At 58.1% G+C, this 17,354-nt stretch overlaps 1 protein-coding gene across 1 annotated transcript; it reads left to right on the top strand.

The window, feature by feature from the left end:
* Positions 1 to 1,163: 1,163 nt before the first annotated feature.
* Positions 1,164 to 13,523, top strand: PNPLA5 (patatin like phospholipase domain containing 5). The gene is made up of 9 exons (XM_030322076.2): positions 1,164 to 1,356; positions 1,741 to 1,973; positions 4,259 to 4,324; positions 4,632 to 4,841; positions 6,297 to 6,357; positions 7,677 to 7,862; positions 9,286 to 9,418; positions 11,757 to 11,873; positions 12,458 to 13,523. Exons 1-9 carry the CDS (start codon positions 1,164 to 1,166, stop codon positions 12,540 to 12,542), a joined length of 1,284 nt encoding a protein of 427 aa, XP_030177936.1. The 3' UTR covers positions 12,543 to 13,523.
* The last annotated feature ends 3,831 nt before the right edge of the window (positions 13,524 to 17,354 follow it).

Here is a 17,354-nt window from a genome sequence, read left to right as displayed (position 1 = left end):
CTTTCGCTCCTCACTTCTGAGGCTCTGCGACCTTTCGCGAATGTCCCGTTGTGGCTACTCATCCATTCCACCGGGAGGGGGCAGGAGGGAGGGAGAGTCACCTACGCCCGCAGCCACAGGCAATGCTTCCGCCCACCTCCGTGTCTGCCACACGCCGGTGAACACATCACGTAATTTGCGGGGGGTATTTAATTTCACTCGTTGCCTGCTTGACTTACAGAACCACTCACTGGCCCCGTTTACAGGCTGTGGGCAAGTTTTCTTGGAAGCACTTTGTGGCCCTACCCGTGCCCAAGCTTCTCCAGGGCTCAGGGTCCACAACTGGGCGCAGACACGGTGATCCTGACCCACACGACTCTGTGAGGGTGGCTACAAAGAACGCTCGGCACAGTGCTTGTGCTTGCTGCCCCCGTTGCCACCCCACCCCCGGGCTGGGCCAGTCGATGGTGAGTCTGGGCCAGAGGAGCAGCGATCAGAGCAGAGAAGGCTGGCGCCCAAGCCCCTCCTATCACGCTGAAAAACTGTAGCCCAGAGAGAGTGGGTAGTTTGGGCAAAGCCGCACCGCTGGCGGGGGCTGGCTCTGCCTGTGCCTGGGCCTTGAACTAGCACAGCTGCAGAGTTAAGTCTGGCTTGACCCCCAAGACCCAGTGTGGGTCCAGCTCTGCCACATCCCGGTTCTTATTTGCCTTCCCCGCCCTCAGTTCCCTCATCTGTAAAATGGGGGCGGGAGAAATGCTTCTGTCAATGCTTCCAGGGATCAGGCGAAAAGCTGGTGCCATTCCCCCCGCCCCCCCCCCCCCGGGCCGGTCAGCCCGCGACCTGGGGCCGTGACCCCCCCCCCCCCCAGTACAGCAGCGGTGTGGGGCGTCTCCGGAGTCCGCCCAGCGAGCTGGTACATCGGGGTCAAACCTGCCACACCCCTGAGGGCGGGGCATCGCGGCCCTGGAACCTCATTGGCTGGGGCGGCGGGCGACCCAGCCCGGGGCGGGGCAGGTGCACGGGGCGGGGCAGGTGCACGGGGCGGGGCAGGTGCACGTAGGGCGGGGCCCCGGCTCCCGCCAGAGCTTTTCTTCGGAGCGACCTCTCCTCTCCAGCGCTGACTGTCCCCGTGCGGCGGCCTGGCCCGTCTCCGTCCCGACCCCAGCCCGGCGGCCCCGACCGCCATGCACTGCTACGAGGAGGAGGGCAGCTGGAGCCTGTCCTTCGCGGGCGCCGGCTTCCTGGGGCTCTACCACGTGGGTGTGACCAGCTGCCTCAGGGAGCGCGCCCCGCACCTCCTCCGGGGCGCCCGCCGCTTCTACGGCTCCTCGTCCGGGGCGCTCAACGCCGTCAGCATCGTCTCCGGCAAGACCGTCGGTGCGCGGGGGACGGCGCGGGCGAGGAGCGCGGCGGGACGCTGGCTCCACGCGGGCTGGAGGGCGCCGAGAGGGGCGTTTCGGGGCCTCGTGCCGGGCGCTGGGGCCTGCGCCCTTTGCATCCAGCATGCTCCCATCTAAGCCTTATGAGAACCCCGAGGACTCGGGGCTGTGGTTACCCTTGTTTCGCAGCGGACCGAGCAGAGCTGGGGATCCTGCTCCCGAGATCACAAGGTGGACGGAGCATTTGAACGCAGGGCTGGGCACAGAACATCTGAGATGGAGAGGGGGAGACACCCGGGAAGGAGGTCAAGTCTTTGGGACGGACGTGGGCGGACCCCCTGGGTGGCTGAGGACCCTCTCCTCCTGTCCCCCGCACCCGCAGATTTCTGCTGCTCCCATGTCCTGGGCATGGTCAAGCAGGTGGAGCGCCTCAGCCTGGGTATCTTCCACCCTGCCTTCGCGCCCATCGAGCACATCAGACAGCAGCTGCAGGACTTACTGCCCACCGACATTCATGTCCTGGCCTCCCAGCGGCTGGGCATCTCGCTGACCCGCTGGCCCGATGGCCACAACATCATAGTCACCGACTTCGCGACCCGCAGGGAAGTCATCCAGGTGAGAGCAGGGGTGGGACCCGGGCCCTGGAGACAGGGGACTGGGCCCCATCTCCTACCAGGGACATTCAGGTGCTTTCCAGGGGCAGACACTCCTTGGGGGTGGGGTGACCTTAGGCTTGGGTTTGTGTACAAACAAGACAGCGGAGGTGCAGAGAGGAGCCACAGGGTGAGTGCGCAGTGCCCATACTCCCGGCTTGCTTTGGGAAGGCCCCATGGCTGCACACAGAGAAGGGTATGGCTGGGGAGGGGGCAAAGTCAGGCTTCTGTGCTCAGGGCCCCTGAAGGGGCTGCTTTTCCGGAGGCGGGGCTGCCCACGATGGAAAAGGAAACAATCCAGTATTGTTATAAAACAGGAGGTTGTGACAGAGAGCCACAGGTCGGGGAGAGAGGCCGGTGACAGGCTGTGGGGGTGTTCAGGCGGGCTCAGTAGGGGTTGGGTCCCCGGGAGAGCTCAGGCAGGTAGGGAGGCAGGTCCCTACCCTGGAGGGCCTCAGCTCCCCCATCGCAGCTGTGCCTTCCCTTCCTGTTAGGGCCTGTGCCTTCCACCCAGACTGGGAGCCCTAATGCAGAACCTGCTTCACCTTGCTGACCCCAGCCCCCAGCCCCCAGCATGGGGACTGTTTCTGAGTCTGTGTCTCTGTGCTGATTGGAATTCGTCATGTGTACAAGAGAGGGGCCAGTCCCTTGCTGTGTCTTGATGTCCACTGGCTCTTGAGGAAGCCGGCTAGGGACCCTAAAGGGTGTCCCAATGTCTTTGCCTCTATGGCACATAGCACAGGACCCGGCACATAATAGGTACTCAGTAAACATTAGCTGCTGTCACTGTTATCTGTGCGAACAAGGCTCCCACTTGCATTTCCAACTGGTTAGGGACAGGATGCCTTCTGCATTTCCCAGAGAGGGTTGGAGGCATATTTCCAAGGAGACCTCGAGACAAGGTTCCATGCTTGATGAGTTTGGTAAGCTCTACATCAGTGTTTCTCAACCAGGGGTGATTCTTTTGCCTCCCCATCCCACCCCCCAGTGACATCTGGCAACGTTGGAGGCGTTTTTGGTTATCACAGCTCCGTGTGGGGGGCACAAAGTACTGACACTTCGTGGGTAGAGGCCGAGGATGCTGCTAAATATCCCACGGTGTTCAGGACAGCCCCCTCCCACCCCATCTCCCACTCACAAGGCAGAATTCTCGAGCCCCCAATGTCAATATGTTAAGCATCGTTTTCACTGCAGGATTTGTCAGAACCTCTGCTGGGAAGGGCACAGAAAATCTGAGATGGAGAGGGGGAGGCACCCGGGAAGGAGGTCAAGTCTTTGGGACGGACGTGGGCGGACCCCCTGGGTGGCTGAGGACCCTCTCCTCCTGTCCCCCGCACCCGCAGATTTCTGCTGCTCCCATGTCCTGGGCATGGTCCTGGGCATGGTCCTGGGCATGGTCCTGGGCAGGGGAAGAGTGGACACAGTGTTTCCCAAGTGGGTAAATAAGTCAGGGTTTCTTCTTCTTCTTTTTTAAATGTTTATTTATTTATTTTAAGAGAGAGGGAGAAAATTCCAAGCAGGCTCTATGCCATCAGCTCAGGGACTGACTTGGGGCTCCAACTCACGAACCGTGAGATCATGACCTGAGCCAAAATCAAGAGTCAGATGCTTAACTGACTGAGCCACCCAGGAGCCCCTTTTAAGGTTATTTATTTATTGAGGGAGAAGTGAGAGAGAGAGAGAGAGAAACAAAGAACATGAGTGGGGGAGGGGCAGAGACAGAGAAAGAATCCCAAGCAGGCTTTGCACTGTCATTGTGGAGTCCGATGCAGGGCTCAAACTCACGAACCGCCATGAGGTCACGACCTGAGCTGAAACCAAGAGTCTTACGCTTAACCGGAAGTCAGGGTTTCTTATTTGAGATGCCTCTGGCTGAATCGGTGTTCAGGGAGCACACCGTGGGGAGGCATATCTAGATTGTTGGTGGAGAGTTCCTGCCCGCTGGGTGAAGGGGAAATGGGTACTTGGTGCCTCTGTTTGTCCTTGGGGGAAAGGGAAGTCCCAGCAGCAGTTTCGAGTGAGCAAGGACCCATCGGCAGGAAGACGAGGGTGGGTGTCATGACAGGCTTGCCTTCAAGTACCTTCTTGACCTTGAGAACCCAGCTGGGACGTGACACCTCTCTGGGCCTCATTTCCCTTCCCTGAGCACAAAACTCATGCCGCGTACTTCGCAGACTGCTCTGCCCCGAGCAGGTTCCGAACAGCAGGAGTGCGAACAATTGTGTTTCCACTTACTCGTTTTCCCAGGCTCTGGTCTGTACTTTATACATTCCTTTCTACTGTGGGACGATCCCCCCCGAATTCAGAGGGGAGGTAAGTGCACTTGGGGGGCTTAACGACTGAGTCCCCGCCCCGTGCTCTGGGTGGCCCAGTGTTCCTAGCGCTGACAGCCGTGCGGGTGGAGGGAACCCGTGCTTCTTGAGCACCTGCTGCGTGCCAGCCCTCCACCCCAGATTCCCTGCTCCTGGGGGGCGGTGCTCAGAACATCCTGGGCTCCGGTGGACCCAGTGGCTCAGGGGCAGCTGGAGGTCACCGGCTGCAGCCCATTTCTGGCCGGTGGCTCCATGGCGGTATGGGAAGAGGGCAGGCATCCTGAGCAGACAGCCCACCCGAATTGCAGCGCTACTTTGACGGGGGCCTGAGCAACAACCTGCCCTTCGCGGACTCTCTCTCCACCATCACCGTGTCCCCTTTCCACGGGACAGTGGACATCTGCCCCCAGAGCACCTCGGCCAGCATTCACGAGCTGAACACCTTCAATGCGAGTTTCCAGATATCCACTCAGAACTTCTTCCTGGGGTTTGCCTCCCTCATATCCCCCAGCCCTGAGGTAGGTCTGGCCCCGGCACCCGCCTGGAAGGTATAACAGGCTTGGCCATGATCAAGGGTCCTCTGAGTCAGACTGTGTCCCCACACCCTCCCCGCCACCTCAGGGAAGTTAGGATACACGTCCCGAGTCTTACGTCTGAACCCTTGAACCCACAACTCGGGGCTCAAGTGGTGCCCATACTCTCCTTCCCCTGCCCGAGCAAGTCTTGAGTTGGGACTGGGCCCTTATCAAGGCATGCTAAGGCCAACTCTCCCGAGCTTGGGGTTGAGCGAGGCCTCTGCGGATACTTCCCTGGGTCAGGCTCTGTGAGAAGGTACTGTTATCATCTCCTTTCTCGGGGGGAGGACACCAAGGCTCAGAGAGGTTAAGCCACCTGTTCAGAGTCACACAGCCCAGAAGCAGCAAAGCCAGGTTCCAAATCCTCAGCTAGCCCAGACCCGTGCTCTGAACCGCCACCACCCTAGACTGTGGCCAGATTGACCATCCCCGTGGAGGCGAGGCAGAAACACAGACAAAGGTGGACAATAGACTTACATTTCCTGCTTTTTTTCCCCCGGTATTTTGGGGAAATGGGGAATTTGACAGCAAATGGTTTATCCCCATAACACACCCAACCGTGCCTTGGCCTCCCCTGTTCCTTCAGACGTGTTTTGGTTCTGTCGTGTTTTATTTTGTTTTGTTTTTTACTTTAAGTAAACTCTGTGCCACACCAGGGGCTCGAACTCAGCCCTGAGATCAAGAGCCACACGCTCTACTGACTGAGCCAGCCAGGCACCTCGGTTCTGTCGTGTTTTATAATCTATGACACAAGTTCATGTTCCCGTCCTCTCATCTCCCCTATACCTGTGGGGTGGGCAAAAAAATCTCAGCCCCATCTTACAGTCAAGGAAAAGCTGAGGCTCTCAGAAAGGTGGCGTGGCCATTCCAAGGCCCCATAGCGTGGGAAGGTGGAGCTCCCTTCGGGCCCGATAGGTGCCTTTTCCCCACTAGGGGAGCTCTGATTGACACAGGCAGGTGTGGGCCCCCAGTTTCCTCTGCCGTCTCAGGCTGGTTCTGGAAATAAACACCAAAGGACCATGCATTGACCAACAGGGAACCAGACGATGTCCCAGGCATCCTGACCTGGGCCGAGTCATCCCATTTTCCAGAGGAGGGAACTGAGACCAGAGAGAGGAGAGTCTGGAGCAGGAGCCCCCCCTTCCCGCCAACGAGTCTTAGAGGAGGGAGGTGACACGGGGTCATGGGGAGGGAAGCAGCTTGAACAGATCGCAGATCTTCAACTGGAAGCAGTCCCCGCCCAGCAGTGGGGGCCTTGAACCCTGCTGAGGGGCCTCTTGGGAGCGTGGGCTGGGCAGGGATTGCTTCCGGTTGAAGACGGGTCTCTGGCCTACGAACTGCCAACTCGAGGGGCGGGTCCGGGCCTTCCTCATCCCACCCTGACCTGTGTGTTGGCAGATGGTAGCTGACAATTGCAGACAAGGCTACCTGGACGCCCTCAGGTTCCTGGAGAGACGCGGTAGGTGGCCGGGCATCCTGCTTTCCCGGGGTCCCAACTGGACCTTGCTTTTCAGGTGTTTGAGTTTTTCGGGACCTCAGCTCACTTATTCTCTTCCTCAGCATCTACTCTGTGCCTGGCCTGAGCTGGATGCTGGGGACCCAGAGAGGATCACACATGCGCCCTGCTCTTGAACTGTTCTTAGTCCGGGGCGGGGGAACAGACCAAGAGAGAGACGTCTCCCCACGGAGATGGAGGGATGCTCACGCCTACGGTGTCAGAGGGGACACTGACCCAGCCTGGGGGGTGGGCAAGGAGGGCTTCCTGGAGGCGGCGGCAACAGATAAGCTGGGTTTTGACTAGTTATGAAAAATACGGAAAGGTTGGAGACAGAAAGGAAGAGGGCGGATGAGCAAAGGGACAGGGCCCAGCACCTTCAGTGAACACAGCTCAGTTTGGCTGCAGGAGTGTGTGTGTGTGTGTGTGTGTGTGTGTGTGTGTGTTCATGCGGGAGGGGTGGGCCAGAGAGGTCTTCCCAGTTGGAGAGCTCGATTGTCCTCCCACAGGGCACTGCTTTTTTTTTTTTTTTAATGTTTATTTTATTTTTGAGACAGAGACAGACCATGAACGGGGGAGGGGCAGAGAGAGAGGGAGACACAGAATCCGAAGCAGGCTCCAGGCTCCGAGCTGTCAGCACAGAGCCCAACGCGGGGCTCGAACTCATGGACCGTGAGATCATGACCTGAGCCGAAGTCGGACGCTTCACTGACTGAGCCACCCAGGCGCCCCAAGAGCACTGCTCTTCAAAGGGGTAGTTCTGAGATTTGAGCCCAGGCTGTCCGGCTCCAGAACCCAAGTCCTTTACCCTCCACACTACAGCCCCAAACACACAGCAGCAGGAAGAATCTGCTGAGCGCTTAAAATGTGCCCAGATCTGGGCTTGAGCTTTAGGTATTTGTCTCGTTCAGTTCTCAGAACAACCCCATAAAGCAGACTGGAATTTTCTCCTTTGTCAAAGAGGGAAACCGAAGCGTTGAGCACCTAGACCACATAGCTAGCAGGTGTTGGCATTAGGATTTGAACCTTGGACGGGTTCGTCATGATCTGGGATCTGATTAACCACTAGAAAGTGCACGGGAAACAGGGCGCAGAGAAGGGCCCGGGGAGAGCAGGAAGAGGTCGTTCAGGATGAGCCGCGGGTCTGTTCGGCAGCGAGCAGGTCCCCAGAGCTGGGTTTGGGGGTTGAGAGGTGCAGGTGGCGTGGAGGGCCAGGGGAGTCACTGTCGCCAGGGAGCTCCAGATGTGCTGACCTGTCGTGTCCCTCTTCTCTGCTGACCCAGGACTTACCAAGGAACCAGTGCTTTGCATGCTGGTGTCTAAGGAGCCCCCAGCCCCCGCGAATGGGACCCAGGACACCGACCATGACGGTGGCCAGAAGGGGGGCCTGTCCGTCAACTGGTCAGTGCCCAACGTGCTGGTCAAGGACGTGCCCGACTTCGAGCGGCTCTCACCAGAGCTGGAGGCTGGTACTGCCCTTCCTTCATGCCCTTGCTCACCTACCACGTGCCCTGCGCACAGGGGCCTGGGGGCAGGGACCCTACCCTGAAGGGCCTCGCGGCCTGGAAGAGGACAGGACTCATTTACTGAGCATCTCCCGAGTGCCAAGTGTGATGCGAAGGCCTTTTTATCTGTTGTGTCACTCACTCCGCTCCACACCATTTAGTCTGCTCTCCTGCTTAGTGACCCCAAAGTCACAACGGCAGAGTCCAGGCATGTGTAATGGTGGCGGGGACGTGGGCTTGAACAGCATCTAAGTGAGACTTGGAAGGAGGCGTGGTGGCCAGGCAAAAGGGGGCAGACGAGTGGCCAGGCAGAAGGTACAGCATGTGCAAATGTCCTGGGTTTGGTGGGGGCAGCTGGAGGCCCCTGTGGCCACGGCATTGTGGTTGAGGGGCAGGGGAGCAGAGGCTGGGAGGGTCAGGCAGGTGGCTTTGAAACTGCAGGAGGAGAGAGATGGGGAGCCACTGCAGGGGTGGGGGTGCTTACAGAGGGCACCCCCTCCTTTTCAGAGTTGAGTACTTCTCTGAACTCTAGATCCTGTGTTCACTGCACCTAGCTGGGGTGGGACGGGCTACGGGTGGGGGTGGGGAGGCTGGAAGCAGAGACGATGGTGGTTGAGGTCAGAGCAAGGACAATGTGGGTGGGCGAGGGGACCAGACGGGCGTGCGGAAATGGGTCTGGATCTGTGCTGAGCCCCTGAGGTCCAAGCTTGGAGCTCTGGAACCAAGGCAGCATCCCTGCCGCCACGTGGGGGCACCAGAGAGCCGCCTCCGGGATGGGGCGTCACGGCCAGCACGCCCCTGGGACTGAGCTGGCCAAGCCTTGACGGACATTCCCTAATCCTCTCCTGCCTGCCTGGGAGGGAGATTCTTTTCAGAGGAGGTAGCCTCGGCTCAGGGAAGGGAAGGGACCCGTCCTGGGACACGTGGCAGGTAAACGAGCAGCTGGGTCTTTGTGCCGTGCTGTCTGTGACCCCTCCAAGTGGCCGTCTCTAGACGGCCGTCTAGAGATGGAAAGAGCTCGGGGAGCCTGGCAGGCCTTGGGTCCACCCTGGCCCTGCCTCTTCCTGGGATGGTCTTTGGGCAAGTCACTTCTCCACTCTGAGCCTCAGTCTCCTCATCTGGGACAGGGGCACGCCCTGCCAACATCAGGGACACTGATGCGAGAGCACGACCTGAGTGCCTCGCCCCCTGCCGGCTCCTGCGAGGGGCTTGATCAGGCGTGCCGTTTTTTTTTTTTTCTTTTCCCTCTGCAGATGGGGGGCGGGGGGCAGGCGCAGTTTGCAGACTGTGTGAGGTGGACAGGGGTTCAGGCCACCTTCCCTAAGGGTGATGGTGGAGGGGGTGCTGGCTGGAGGGCTGGCTGGTCACACCACGGCTTCTCTCGTAGCACTGAAGAAAGCATGTATGAGGGACACCAGCCCCTGGGCCCAATTCTGTCGGTCAGGGCCCGGGCGGGCCCTGACCTACTTCCTACTGCCCTGGACGCTACCCTTCGAGTATGTTTACTTCCGGAGCAGAAGGTGAGGCCCAGCCAGGGCTCCTGGGAGGGGCCTGGCTTGTCCCGGATTGTGGCGGAGACCAGTGCCCGTGGCGGGAGGGGCAGCCGGTACGCTGAGTGGGCGGGGCCTGGCTGGCCTCCCCTGCTGCTCGGTCTTGGTCACACAGCCCAGAAGAGTCTCGGTGGTCTCCCCCTGCGAGACGGGACCACTGGGGAGATGGTGTAGCAGCTGTGACCGACTGATCAGAAATGGGACCCCCGGGTCAGCATCCTGGCCGCTCACCTGTCTCTAGGCCCTTTGGCCCTTTGCTCTACCCGTTAGAGCCTCAGAGAAAATGCGCTATGTCTGGGGAAATAACTCCAGGGGGGTCTGGCTCAGATTAGCTGTGTGGCCTGGGACAGGTCTCTTGACCTCTCTGGGCCTCAGTTCCTTTTCTGTAAAACAAAGCCCATGGAGTGCCTGGGTGGCATCCAGCTTCGGCTCAGGTCATGATCTCGGTTCGTAAGTTCGAGCCCCGCGTCGGGTTCTGTGCTGACAGCTCGGAGCCTGGAGCCTGCTTCGGATTCTGTGTCTCCCTCTCTCTCTGCCCCTTTCTGTTCATGCTCTGTCTCTCTCTCTCTCTCTCTCTCTCTCTCTCTCTGTCTCCCAAAAATAAACATAAAAAAAAAAAAATAAGGCCTTTCCAGGACAGACTGGTTGTGGTTAAGCCCTCACTAACCATTTTAACTTTGCTGACTAATGAATCACTCTGCATTTTTGGTTTATTCATTCCACCAGTAGTTATTGAGGGCCTGGCCAGGGCTTGGCTGGGGATAGGGAGGCAGCCCTGACTCAGATCTAGCCCCTCACCCTGTGGAACCATCACACCTCTGTGCAATCACACCTCTGTCCAGAGATACCTAGAGAGGCCTATACTGGCTGTGTTTCCTAAAAGAGGTCTACGCTGCCTGTGAACTGAGACAGCTCACACTAGGGGCAATCTGGTCAGGGAAGGCTGCCTAAGGGAAGTAACTTTTGAGTCCTAATCTGAAGGATGGGTCCACCAGGCAAAGAGGGAAGGGCAAAGCATTCAGACGGACGGAACAACATATGCAAAGGTCCTGGGGCAGAAGGCAGAGGAAGTAAGGCTCTTTGGAGGCCAGTGTGGCTGGAACCAAAAGGTGGGGTGCTGTACAAGACGGGGCTGGTGGTGAGGTGGTGTGGCGGTGGCTGGCAGGGGCTAGACATGCGGGGCTCTATAGCCAAGGGAGGACTGTGGTTTTCATCCTAACAGTGGTGGGAACACAGTGAAGGGTTTCAGTAGGGAAGTGTCACGGGGAGAACTGCATTTTAAAAAATATTCTTTATTCTCTAAGAGGTCTATGACAATGGGCCACTGGGTCAGCCCTGATGCTGAAATTGCCAGTGGCCCAAAGCCAGGAGAGAGCTTTCTGCTGACTCAGATTCTCCTCGTGCTGAGCTGTTAGGTTGAAACCACAGGCTGAAGTCAAAAAGGATAAAAGCAAAGTCTAACCTTTTCAGCCAAAAACAAAAAACAAAAGTCCAGATACGAGCACTGATGGGAAAACTTGTTCAGACCACAGGGAAGTTCTTCCTTAGCATTCTCTGTAACCTACATGCACACTCAGGTTGCAATAATAGAGGCAGAAGGTCCAGAACAAGGGAGGTGATGGTCTACTTATGTTTTGCTTGTCATACGACACCCTGTGGAGCGCCAGTTCAAGGCCCTGGTTTAGAAGCTCTGCTAAAGGCGACACGTTGGGAGTGAGGCCCTGCAGTGTCCCGTGAGTCTGGGAAGGTGCCCAGCCAGGCACGCTCTCAGCCCTAGTTGGATGAGCTGGCCCTCTGCTGACCCGGCACATGGGGAGCCACGGGAGGGTTTGGGCTGTGATCAGATGTATGTTTCAGGAAAGTCACTGGTGCTAAGAGGAGAGTGGATGGAGGGCTGTGGAGGAAGGAGGGCAGGTCTGGGGAGGAGAGGGTGGGGCAGAGATATGAAGGAGGTTAGGGACTCTAGGCCAGGTGGCGGTCCTCTTTAGGCGGCTGGGGAAACTGAGGCCCCGAGAGGTTCCCTGACCTGCCCAGGGCACACAGCTGGTGAGCAGGGGGGCGGGGCCACAGCCCCGAGCCGGCCTGACCCCAGAGCCCCGCCCTTTCCCGCTTGGGCTTCCCGTGGAGGCGCTACCCGGCTCCGTGGCGGGGCCGATACCGCGGGGGCTTCTCACCCCCTATTTCACTTCCTTTGGGCCTGGGGCCTCGGGCGCAGGGAGGCACCCGGCTCTGCCCCGGGCCCGCGGGGAGGGGGGGGCTCTGCTGGGCCGCACGCTCGGGCTCAGCTGTTTGCTGCCCTTTCCTCCAGGCTGGTGGCATGGCTTCCGGATGTGCCGGCCGACTTGGGGTGGATACAGGGTGAGCTGCAGAGCTTGGGCCTCCGGATCTGCTCCAGGTCGAAGGACCAGCTCCGCAGGCTGTTCAGGTGAGGTTGGCGGACGGGCCTGGGGCGGAGGGGGAGCCGGGTCCCTGGCGGAGAAAGGCTGTTCGTCTGGATCCTGGACAGGCGGGGCGGCACACCTTCCGCGTCCTTCTCCCCGTGCTCCCGCGCGGTCCCTGGCGCCTGTGTTCGGTCACCGCCGTGGGTCAGACCTGTGCTGGGCCTGGCTGGAGGAGCTGACCGGCCACACCGGTTGCCCAGGCTCACGGGCCGAGTGGCTTCCCCTGCTCTGCCAGATCCCAGCCAGCCCTTCCGACAGCCTTCCAGACGTCCCTCCAGGTCCTGTGCGGGGTCTGGGTTGGGGCTGCTGTCTCTCAGCCTGCCTCCCTACTGGCTGGAGACCCTGATGTCCTCCCACCCCACCCAACAGACACTTGTTGGGCCGTGCCAGGAACCCCAGTGTGGCCGGAATGAGGGGCTCGGGGCCTTCCCCGTGGCAGGATCTGGGGGCAGAGGGACTTCACTGGATGCGAGGGCTGCCCCCCCCCCCCCCCCCCGGCTTCCCCCTGCCCTTCGTCCAGTCCCAGGCTCTGAAAGCTTGCATTCACCGCCTTCTGCTTCCTCCGCAGCCTGCCGGTCACCAGCCCCCTCCAGCCTGGGGCACCTCCTCCTGTGGACCCGGCCAAGGAGCCCAGACCTCCCCATCAGGCCTGAGGGGCGCAAAGAGAGCCAGACCAGTGACTGGCCTCCCCTGGCCCTGGCCCCGGCCCTGATCCTGTGCCCACATCTGCCTCCAGTCCTTGAGTCCTGGCTCGTCTCCCAGAGCTTAGAGCCCAACCCTCGGCCCAGGGCCGGCACTGGAATTGTCTGCCGAGTGGACGATGGAGGGGACAGCCTCCCTTTCCTCTCAGACTCTTGTCCCTGACTGGGTGGGTGGGGTGACCCCCAGGAACCAGAGGAAGTCCCACCAGCCCCTCTGGAGCCCCTGCTCCTTGGAGCCAGCTCCCTGGGGCCCAAAGACTCCTTTTTTTGGGAGAGGCCCAGCCCGTTGGTATGTCCCTGGGTCACTGTATCCAGGTCACCCTGCCCCTGTCTCATCAGAGGGAAAAAGGAAGGCAGGAGCTGAGACACCCATCTTGGTTCCGGAATTTCCGTGTCCAGGGGCTTGGGGGCAGCATGGGCTGGGAAGCAGGACTCGGGGTGTTGCTGAGCTGTTTGAAGGGCACCTTACAGGAAATGGAGAAAATGCCATATGCTCATACCGGAGATTGCAAGGCAAATGGAAATGATGGGATCCTTTCTCTGACCTCCTTTGTCCTGCACTGGCCCCAGGGTAACCCCCATGGCCTGCCTCATTCCAGGAACCTTGACCTCTGATGATATCCTACCGGGTCCATACAGCGGGAGCCCCCACAAGCAGGAGATAGGAAGGTGCGAGGAGAGAGAGGGGTTACAGTCTTCTTAGAATCCCACCTCTGTGTGTCCTGTTGGGGTGCCCAAGGGCCCCTGGCTGCCAGCACTGTGGCATTATCCCCTTGTTGCTTGAGAAGTCTCATGGCGGAGCTGTGCCTCCACACACCCCACTCCCGGGCCCCTTTCTCTCTCGGGCAGAGAGTAGAGAGTGGAGAAATGGAGGCATGAGCTAGAGGAAAAGGAAGCAAAGGAATAAATCTGAAGAAAAGAGATCACGAACCATTCATGCATCCGTTCGTTCACTCATTTGATTTATACTTAATGGGTTGTAGGCTCTGGGGTCACAGCCGCAAACGCAACTTGCATTCTGGTGTGGGTGCAGGGGCACCTGCTAAACAGCCAACAGAAGAATGTGCAAATAAGATCATCTGAGGAGCGGCAGTGCTGTGAAGAGAGGGACAAGACGGGATGGAAATGACGGCAGGTTGGGGTGGGAGTGACATCGCCTCAGTGGTCCAGGAAGACGTCTCCGAGAAGATGGTGTCGGGGATGAGGCCTCAGACCTGCGGCAAAGAGCGGGAGGGAAGAGCTTTGCCAGCGGAGGGAACGGCAAGTGCAAAGGCCCTGAGGTTGAAATGAGGTCGGTGTGTTTCAGCCACAGAAAGCAGCCAGTGTCCCTGGAGCTGCGTGAGTGACGGGGTGCGCAGGGGGAGGGTAGGCAGAGGCTGGGTCACAGAGGGCACTGTCCGTGTGATCAGGACTTTGGATTTGGGCAGTCACTGGAAGGTTGGGAGCAGGAAAGCAAATAGGTGAGGGTAGGGGGGGTGAGTGGAGCATTGGAGGGCCTGGGGTGGGGGTGGGGGTGGGGGTTGAAAGGGAGAGAAGAGGCCCAGAGAGTTAGGATATGTAGGAGGACCCACCTCCCCACTCATCCCCAGGATCCACTGAGGCTGGGTGGGCTTCTGTCCCCTCTTGCTGTCACTTGGGTGGGGACAGGCACAGATATTGTCCCCTGCAGCAGGAAGGGGCCTGTCCTACCTCGAGTCAAGTGATCTTTAAGCTCCACGGATTCTCTCTGCACAGAGCTGGGATGCCTTGTGTCCACTCCCAGGTGCGGGGCTTGGGATTTCTGGAGAGGGGACGACTGGCCCCCTGGGTCTCCAGGTTGAGAATCTAGAGGCTCAGGAGGCCTCTGAGAATATTCCTGCCCCCCTCTTCTCTGTCCTCCATCCAGGAGGACAAACACACCTCCCTTTATCACCCCCTCTCTCATAGGTGCTTTGGGGCTTGCCCCACGGCCATCTCTGCTCCCATAGCTTTGTTTTGTGTCTTAGATGGAGAAAGGTCCTTGGCTGCTTCCTCTCCATCATCCTTCTGAGCAGCATGTTGCTAGGTGTTTGTAGCTTACATGGTCGAATGTCACAATTGCTGATAATGCTCCGCTCCGAAAACTTCTTTTTGGTCTTTAGTATTTGTGGCTCACGTCACCTCTGCGCAGCTGTGTTTGCGGAGATTGTTCACGAGTGTCGCTCACAGTGCTTTACAGTTTGTCAGTGTTCCCTGATTTCTCTGCTCCTGAACTCTTAGACATTTTCTCATGCAGCTTGAAAACCTGTTTGTGGGGGCGCCTGGGTGGCGCAGTCGGTTGAGCGCCCGACTTCAGCCGGGTCACGATCTCGCGGCCCGGGAGTTCGAGCCCCGCGTCGGGCTCTGGGCTGACGGCTCGGAGCCTGGAGCCCGCTTCCGATTCTGTGTCTCCCTCTCTCTCTGCCCCTCCCCCGTTCGTGCTCTGTCTCTCTCTGTCCCAAAAATAAATAAACGTTGAAAAAAAAAAAAAAAAGAAAACCTGTTTGTGGCTTTCTCCTTCGGTCCCAGCTCTGCACTCTGGGCCCACGGACCCTGCCTGCTCGCTCTGCCTGAAGACAGCCTGGCAGGGATAGAAAGGTGGTGATCTGGTCTCTCCGAGGCTGCTCTTCTCCACGATGAACAGCCTGTGCCTTACAACCCCTCCTCAGGAACATCCCCAACCCAGACTTGCTGCTCAGCGAACTACAACCACTTATCCCTAGTTTGTTCAAATCCCTCCAGGAGTATGGGGTCCAGGGCTGCCTCTGATATGGTATGACCACTACTGGACCTAAGTTGCCTTCCCTCCCCACCTCCTGGTCGCTGCCTCTATTGATGTAGCCTCAGAGTGAATGAGCTGAGCCCAGGCAACTCCTGTGGACTTTACTGAGCCGCCATCCACCAGCAGTCTCGTGTTCCTCCTTGAGCCTGAGGGTGGCTCGGCTGACAAAGCCAGGAGCTGATCTAGGTCAGAGTTCCCTGGCTTGTTACCTAGAAAGCCTCCTGGCACAGAGCCTTGAGGTGTTACAGAGCAGACGTGGGATCTGGGGCTCTGAACTGAGGTCGACCTGGGTTTGAGTCCCATCTCTCAACTCCGCATTGGCAACTGCGCGTTTGCGTGAGCTAGGGAAATCCTTTCACCTCTCTGAGCCTCAGGGTCCCTTTGCGTAAGATGGAGATAGTAACACGAACCCCATGAAGTATTAGCTTGAGGAAAGTAAATGTTCCTGTAGGTGAACATCATATGGTAGGAATTACTGCTCAGAAAGAAGCAGCGGGAAGTGAAATCACTAACCACATCTGCTCTGTGGGAGGCACCAGGCTGGGGGGACCACTGGGGTTCCTTTGAGCCTCACATCACCCCCGGGTGGGGTATAGTCTGGACAAAACTCAGGGGAGCTTGATGGGACCCAGACCTGTGTGATACCAGAACCCTCTCTGGACCTATGCCATGGTCTCCCATCAGGTGAACTAAAGTCATGGGTCCACCACCCTCCTCTTTCTCCCAGCGTTCCAGCCAAGGACCTCTCTGGGCCTTGGAGCCTTGGCGTGGCCGTGGCTCCCATCGTCAAGTCACATTTCCAGGCCAGCTGCAGAACCCCCACCCCTGCCTGCTTTTCAGGGTGCCGATGTCTGTTGGGTGTGTCCTGATGCCTGAGGCAGAGCCCTGCTCCAAGGAGCTCACCTGCCCCTGTTGCTATCTCTGTGGGAGTAATAGGGAATCTAGCCCTTACAAGTGCACTCACTTTACAAAGTTTATTATCTCAATCCTCGCAGCAACCCTGGGAAGTTGGCAACATTCTCTGCATTTTATGGACGAGGAAACTGAGGTACAGAATGGTTTTATGTTCACTGGCAAGTGGTAGAGCTGGAAATGCCTGAGTCTGTGCTCCAGGAAACAGAAAGATTCCCAGACCATTAAAGCTTCATTGTGCACCTGCTCTGTGATACCAGGCAAGTTCTGTACTTGATCAATTCCTCATTTACTTGTCTTTAAAATCAGGCACTGGACTAACTTGTTTCTAAAGGCTCCAGCTCTGCTCTGAGCCCATAACATGGACAATTAATACTACTGTATTAGAAGATGATTCCAGGAGGAGATTAACCACAGAGGAATGGGTTTCTGAACTGGGTCTTCATGGAAGCCTAGAATCTGTGGTGGCAGAAAGTTATTCCAGGAGAGGATTCTGCAGGTGCAAAGGCAGGTTGGAGGAGGCCCATGGTAAATTAAACCCACAAAAAAAATCTGAGGTCCAAAGAGGTGAAGTGCCTTGTCCCAGACGCCAGTCAGTGGTGGGGTTAGCATTCAAACCCAGGTCAGGCTATAGTTCCATTCTGTCTGCACACTAGAATGCTGGGTGGAAAATACTGATGCCGAGGACTCTTCTGCAGAAATTCTGATGTAATTGATCTTGACATAGACACCTGTCTGGGCAGGAGTGTGATTGGAGCCTGTAGTGTCCTAGGCACTGGCGTCTTCAGGGACAATTCTGTGCGTGTGAACACCTGCCTGAACCAGCAATCTGTGTCTCAGAATTGCTTAATGTCAAATGTCATCTGTGGCAGGCAGGCTAGTATGTGCCAATCTGTGGCTGGGGTCATATGACGCTGGTGGGATGATCTCTGTCCCAGCCCTAAGTCCTGGCTACATTAGGTATCCCCAGGAAGCTACCTCAACTCCTCTGAGCTTTGAATCGCATCCGTGAATCTGATCTTGTATACTAACCAAATATTTGGTGATGTTGAGGAATATCCATTGCTTTTCAG

The sequence above is a fragment of the Lynx canadensis genome, chromosome B4 (assembly GCF_007474595.2).
Source record: "Lynx canadensis isolate LIC74 chromosome B4, mLynCan4.pri.v2, whole genome shotgun sequence".
In the NCBI taxonomy this organism is placed as follows: domain Eukaryota; kingdom Metazoa; phylum Chordata; class Mammalia; order Carnivora; family Felidae; genus Lynx; species Lynx canadensis.
This window is presented reverse-complemented; position numbering and strand designations above follow the sequence as displayed.

Excerpts from the sequence above, each read along its gene's own strand:
- PNPLA5 (XM_030322076.2), top strand. The coding sequence starts at position 1,164 with ATGCACTGCTACGAGGAGGAGGGCAGCTGGAGCCTGTCCTTCGCGGGC. Across the intron at positions 1,974-4,258 it reads CCCGCAGGGAAGTCATCCAG|GCTCTGGTCTGTACTTTATA; the intron begins GTGAGAGCAGGG and ends TCGTTTTCCCAG. Across the intron at positions 4,842-6,296 it reads TCATATCCCCCAGCCCTGAG|ATGGTAGCTGACAATTGCAG; the intron begins GTAGGTCTGGCC and ends GTGTGTTGGCAG.